Below are 7061 nucleotides of genomic sequence, written 5' to 3' on the forward strand. Positions count from 1 at the left end.
AAAAATATACTTAATAAAAGAGTTAGGAGGATATTTAGGAAAATGTTTTTTTAGAGTACCTGGTTTTGATTCGTTAATTAAATTTTGATTTGTTAATTGTTTACCTTGAAAATCGATTTTAATTTCTTAAAGTGAAATTACTTAATGATTATGATAATCACCTTAATTTTTTTTTTTTTAATCATGTACTTCATGCAGTATTTTCTTCAGTTTTTTTTTTTTTTCCTATTAAAATTTTTCTGGACATAGGTGTTATTAAAATTTTTAATTTTGATAATCTTAGGGGGTATAATTATATTGTGCATAATAGGTCTCAATAGATACCAAATGGGAAATGAATTAAAAGACAGTAAATAGCGAGGAATTAGATGTCAAGAATGGGAAATTAACAGTTATGTCTTGGGTTTCCACTTGAACTGGATTCTTTGTGGTATTAAGAAGATAATAAAGTTCAGGGCAATTGTAAGTTTAGCTCAGTATGTTAGTTTGCTATCTATAACAAAATACCTGAGATAATTTATCAAAAGAAAAGGTTTATTTTGTTCCACAGCTTTTGAGATATGATCAAGTGGCCATGTTGCTTTGGAGTGTAGCAAAGCAGCATATCATGGCAAGAAGGGAATGGTGGTTCAAAACTGCTTATGGATCATGAGCCAGAGAGCAAGAAAGAAAGGGCCAGAATTCCATGATCCCCTGAGGGCACACCCCCAGTGACCTAAGGACCTTCTATAGGGCCCCACCCTTCAAAGGTTCCAACACCGCCCCGTGGCACCATCATAGGGACCAAACCTTTAATACATGAGTCTTTGGGGACATTTAAGATCTGAACCAGAGTGCTCAGGCTTAAGCCTTAGATCAGGGGTGTTTTATTCATATATTTTATAATCTAGATTTTGTTGTATGTATTTCCTGTGAGACTGTCCTTCGAGATTTGGTTTTTGGGTGTTTTTTTTTTTTTTTGGGGAACACTGGTGAGCTGTTCTTCTACTGGTTACTAACCACAGTTCTGTGGCTTACGTAAAGGAGAAGAAAGAAGGAAGCATTAACTTTAATCTTATGATTTTTTTTTTTTCCTAGTGAGTTAGTGATAAAGTGAATGTCTTCTGTTTTGTCTTTTATTGACTTCCAAGGATTCTGGAATTGGGAGTTCAGAAGCCTAGGTTCTAAGAATCTCTGGCACTAAGAGTGACTTGACTTGACAAGTTGCTCAGTTTTATTATATTTATGAAGTGGTTAGAATAAAACATCTCTAATATCCTTTCAGTAATTTCTTTCTGAGTGAGTAAGAAAAATTTACCAAGTTTGGGTAAAAAGGACTTCGCTGATTTCACCTGCTACAGATATGTGTGTGATTGTGTGTGTATATACATCTGCTATCCTCACCCGCAGGCTATACTCTGCCCCTCTTAGAGCTTTGGGAACTCACAGATATCTGTCTTACTCCCATACCTTTCTTATGAGCTCTATTTTCTAAATTAAATATATTCAAAAAATCAGTCTATTTCCTCTTTGACCCTTCACTGTTTGCTTTTATACCTATTTTGATTTAAAAGTAAACAAAAAAAATCACAGAAAACTTTGACACCATTAACAGCAGTACCAGCAACCTAGTCCAAATTGCAAAGATATCCTAGTCCCCTTGAACAGTTCTAGCCACCCATCAAATTTGCTGGCTGATCCTACAGTTTCTGTTCTCTTTTGTGCCTGCTGGCTTTGACACCAACCGATTTTTCTTCTGAAGCTGTCTCTTTGCTTTTTAAACTTTATGGTTTAGTACTAGAACAGTCAGGATATTTGTTGAATGTTTGCATGTATTAAAATGTAAATTGCAAGAGTGCACAATTAACATTAAATAAATGGTTATGACAGTATATTTAGCAAGCATTGTCTTATTCCTTATGTTAAGCATTACATTTTAGTAAAAAGTAAAGGGAACAGAGCAATAAATTGACAATGTATTTGTTATTATTAGTCTGTCAAATTAAGGAACTAATGTATAAATATGAATGGACTAGAATTATAATATGTAATAAAATAACAAGATAATATATACTAAATACTTGCTGCTTCATGTGTAAATCATGATTCAGCAGCATCAGCATCACCCAGAAGGTTGTTAGAAATGCAGGATCTCAAGCCCCTGCTGTATCCAAATCTGCATTTTAACAAGATCCCCAGCTAGCTCATACACACATTAAAGTTTGAGAAGCACTGGGTTGATACTTACATGCTAACACTCTTCTAAGTCTGTAGTATACTAACTTAATCTCCTGTAACAACCCCATAAGGTATGGGTACCATTGTTATTTCCCATTTTATAGTGGAGAAAATCCATTTGATTAGCGTTCCTCAACTAGTAACTGGCAGAGCTGTAACCTGTTTAGCAAGAAAGATAGATTTGAGGAGAGATAAGTAATAATTGGAAATGGACACATGGCCCTAAACTAGACATATTTTAATATATATTCAGATGTCCATTTGAAGAACTTTATTAATTTATTCGTTATCATTGTCTTATGATTTTGGTGACCGTATCTTATGGCACCATAAGTGATAGTTACCTCCTTTAGCATTATTAATAGATGATGTCTTCATTATTAAATGCTTCATTAGAATTGAAACCAAAACAATGTATTTAAATTGATGTATAGTAGATTTTATCTTTTTTCCCTAAATATGCATGACACTGGGTTAATGAGACCTGATGTCCACATTGGGGTAATATTTTTTCAGTTTAATTGACCGTTAGCCTCTTTTCCTTTATATAACAGACTTCTAATCTAGACAGACAACTCTTTGACTTTATGTTTTAGAGTAAAAGTACTAGAAAACTTTGAAACTTTATGTATTCTCTTTGGGATATTTTTCATAGACTTCCATTGGATTTTTAAATTTTCATTTTGAAAATCTATTTCTTCTAGAGAATATAGTGATTAAGTTGTAATCTATGATAGAGAAAACCCCTTAACACTTTGTAAAAAAAAAAAAAAGGCATATACTCAAATATTTATAGCTGTTTAATGGCATTTTGTAGATATTTACTTGGGTTTTGTCTGTATTTTTATTTTGTGATTCAGGGAGTGGCGGGTAGATGTGAGTTCATGTGGCATTCAGCTTCTATTTGCTTGGCTTTTCATAGTCGGTGACACCCTGATTCCTAGCATGACAAATAGTAACCCTTTGTGCTTGACTTTAACTTATTTGAATTGTTTTCAAATATACATTATTTTTAGTTTTTAAAAAGTCGGCTAAGCTTGTGTATGGTTAAGTTTTGTTTTGTTTGTTTTTGTTTGTTTTCTTAGGGAAAAAAATCCTATAAAATGGCTATTAAATTTTTAGCCAGTGACAATGAGATTTTCTTAGTATTACTTTGAATCTATACTTCTTAAATTCGTAGAGTATGTGGTTTTGTTGTTCTGTAGTGTCCTACTAAAATATTCATTTTTTTTACAGTGTATTGCAAGTTCCACTGCATTACATGCAAATTTGATTCACTCATACCTAGCTGTTTGTGGATTCAAACTCATAAATGAACCAATTTAAGTTAAGTTGATTATATACTGACATTTTTCTGTGTTTTCTGATATTTACAGATTCGAGTGGTGAATGCATTTCGTAGTTCTTTATATGAAGGGTTAGAAAAACCAGAATCAAGAAGTTCGATTCACAACTTTATGACACATCCTGAGTTTAGGATAGAAGATTCAGAGCCTCATATACCCCTTATTGATGACACTGATGCTGAAGATGATGCTCCTACAAAACGTAACTCCAGCCCTCCACCCTCTCCCAACAAAAATAACAATGCTGTTGACAGCGGAATTCACCTTACAATAGAAATGAACAAGTCTGCTACCTCTTCATCCCCAGGAAGCCCACTACATAGTTTGGAAACATCACTCTGATTGTAAGCTGAATGTTAACACACTAGCTGCATTGTAAAGAAACAAATTGAAACTGGGTCTTTTCACATATTGTGACGGACAAGATAGTATTCTTGTCTTTGGACTTCAACAGAAGACACACTTGTACGAATGTAGATTTATTTTTTTAAAAAAAAAAAAAAAAGCAAAGCTTTCTGCCAGACTGAGGGTGCTTTTTGGGGGGTGGGAGAAATGAACTGACAGATAAACAGTAACTCAGTATAAGTGACCCGTGGATCATCAGTAGTACCCAAGAATGGTCCTGAACAGTGTATTAGCAGAACTTTAGTTTATCTTAATCCTTGATGGGAGAGAGGGAGGAGTAAAGCTGGGCCAGACGAAGAGCCCTGGATCATTGAATTGATACTTTAATTTCTGCTGTTGGCTGTTAATAATTTGGATTATTTATGTTTATAAATGATACAGATCTGTTTACAAGGTTTGTAGATACTTTTTTTGTTCCTGTTCATAGATGGGAAGCTTCATTATAACTGATGCAGAGAAAAATTAGTCCTTCAAATACTGCTGTATTTTCAGGAAAAAAAAGGGGGGGGTGTTTCTATTGAAACTGTACTAAATTTTTGCCTACAATTTACCTTGTTAAATATTGTAGATAAATTGCTAATACTAATAGCCAAATAGATAACACTAATGCTTTGTTTAAAAAAAACCAAAACAAAACAAAACAAAAAAAAAAAAAAAAACATGAGCAGTGGTGTTCTAATGAAGTTATGGCATCTGTCCTAATTAGTTTCTTAAATACATTTACTACTTAATGGTTTTGAAACAACTGTTTAATTTTTAAAATTTTTGAAAACTTGCTAATAACCTTTTGTTCAGAATTTAGTAGATTGTTTAATGCAGGACATCAACTACACAATGAAAGAGTGCTTGAAATGCTTTTGTTATTTCAGGCAAATCAGATTAAATCAAACTATCAAACTACAAGAGAACCTTAGTCCTTTTTGTTTTTGTCTAAATATGTTAGTTCAGTGATGTCTTGGTGAACTGTGAGTGAACTGTATTGATTTTTCTAATAAATTCTTAGAGACCTTCATACAGCATGAGGGCGTTGGCATTTTGAAAAAGGTTAATAAGTAGAAGCATACATGTTTTTCTTTTGTTTTTGAAACTTGTTTGTAAGCATAAATAAATATGCCCTTTTATTAAATAAATACACAACAATGTTTTTGACATTTCAGCTTCCTTCCTCAGTTCTGCATATATGTCTGTCCTGTTAAGCCACAATTGGAATAAATTTGAAGATGGTGGCAATCTAATAGAATCAGATTAAGTGAATGATCACAATCTTGCCATTTAACATGTTTTTCATAGAACTTAGTTGGTCCAAAATAGTCTCATAGTTTAAAAAAAAAATAATGACTACCATTGTCTTTGATACAATTATTTTAATTCTTAAGTGGCCAAATAACAAATGGTAAAATGAGATTATAATAATTAACCATATGCAGGAATGCCCATCTCTAAGCCAATTGGATTCCTTAGCTATTTTCTTCCTGTCTGCCTTCTTCCCTTGTTTGCCTCTTGTCTTTACCCTGTATAAACTGGCATCATGTTAGGGCCTAGCTTTCACCAGATACACAATCCTCAGGCTGTTGTGAAGTTTACGAGGACTACTCCATCTGAGAGTGCTGACCCCGCAAAGAAATTTAGTTGATGGTGCTTGATATTTTTGGTGGGTGGGGGAAATCGTTTTCTCTCCATCAGTTTTTTTGCAGTAATCCTCTGCAAGTCTTAGAAACACATTGGCTCTGTCAGCATTTGTCATTGTACATTTATTCATCAGGTATTTATAGTGATTCATACTGTAAAAAGAGGAGGCATGATATGCTGGGAAGCATATTTAGACTAGGAGTCAAGACCTGGTTTCTAGTCTTGGTTTTGCCATTAATGTGCTGCATGATCTTGGGAAAATCATTTACCCTACATGAGGGTGGTAGATTAGACTCTACCTTGAAGAACCCTTTCAACTCTAAACATTGACCCTATCAACTGGAGAAGCCTAACTACAAGGCATAGGGAATAGAGAAAAGGGAAATGTTTTCAGTTTTCTTTTTTATTTTGGTTATGCTTAAATATGAATGTAATTACCAAAAGATTTAGAAGTGCATGTGCTTTGGAGGATTTGTATTGAGCTTTTACAGTATTCATTTTTCAACTAAAGGCAATGGCTTTTTACACCAACTCTAATCCATAAATGGGTCTTAAGACATCCATGAAGTAGTAGCAAGACATGCTTAATGTGTATTTCTCTCTTTGAGACACTGTAATTTCTACCAGAAATTTCCAGAGCATTATGTAAGTAGAAAAAAAAAAAAATGCAAGCAAGCTGTTAAAGATCTTGGATCCCATTATATAGTATGTATAGCTGAAATCAGCATCTGTAATTCAATCACTTTTTCTCTTTTATCCTCTAACCAAAAAATTGTTTAATTTTGCATCCCAAATGTTTTTAATCTTTGTATATTTTTTAAAAATCCTTTTCTCCTCATCATTGCCTTTTTTGTGGTTGTAAATAGACTTACTTGCACTTTGAAGATGAGTTACTCCTTGTCATCTTACAAATATGTGATATGGTAATTTTCATAACAGATGTCAGTTTTGAACCAAGAAATGGTGATTTGTTTATAAGAAAAAAAACTGGCTACATTTCTGTGAAATTGCTCTTTGAAAATTTCTTTTTACACGTGTAAGCCAACTGAGATACCGTGATGGTGTTGATTTCTTTCAATGATGCTTACCATCTATTTTAGCCACTGAGCCTTTTATTATTTGTCTATTTGTAAAGTTTATTTGTCTTAACTCATTTAATAAATATACTGTTTATCTGTTTCTGAATGGGGACTGAACTCTTTGAATATTGAAATTTACTTAAATATCTTATTTTGGAATTACTTTTTTCTACTTGAGATTTTTAAAATCTGATTGATGAAAATTCTATAATGTACTTGAAATGTTATGGTTGTGTTACAGTGAATCAGTGTTCTAATATCAATATGCATGGTCTTGCCTCTAAAATGAAAGTGGGTACATTTTCCCCACTCTTCCTACCCGCAGCTTTAATCCTTCTAGTACAATAGCTTACTTTTGCAGTCCATGAGAATGTAATGCTTTCGT

At 33.2% G+C, this 7061-nt stretch overlaps 1 protein-coding gene across 3 annotated transcripts in view; it reads left to right on the forward strand.

The window, feature by feature from the left end:
* Window positions 1–6782, forward strand: part of Atp2b1 (ATPase plasma membrane Ca2+ transporting 1) — a 105164-nt gene extending 98382 nt beyond the window's left edge. For all 3 annotated transcript variants that reach the window (XM_071609655.1, XM_071609653.1, XM_071609654.1), the window contains one exon: window positions 3594–6782. In XM_071609655.1, the coding sequence (XP_071465756.1) occupies window positions 3594–3905 (312 nt within the window). In that variant the 3' untranslated portion in view covers window positions 3906–6782. The remainder of the gene's footprint in view (window positions 1–3593) is intronic.
* The last annotated feature ends 279 nt before the right edge of the window (window positions 6783–7061 follow it).

The sequence above is a fragment of the Marmota flaviventris genome, chromosome 3 (assembly GCF_047511675.1).
Source record: "Marmota flaviventris isolate mMarFla1 chromosome 3, mMarFla1.hap1, whole genome shotgun sequence".
NCBI classification, from domain to species: Eukaryota; Metazoa; Chordata; class Mammalia; order Rodentia; family Sciuridae; genus Marmota; species Marmota flaviventris.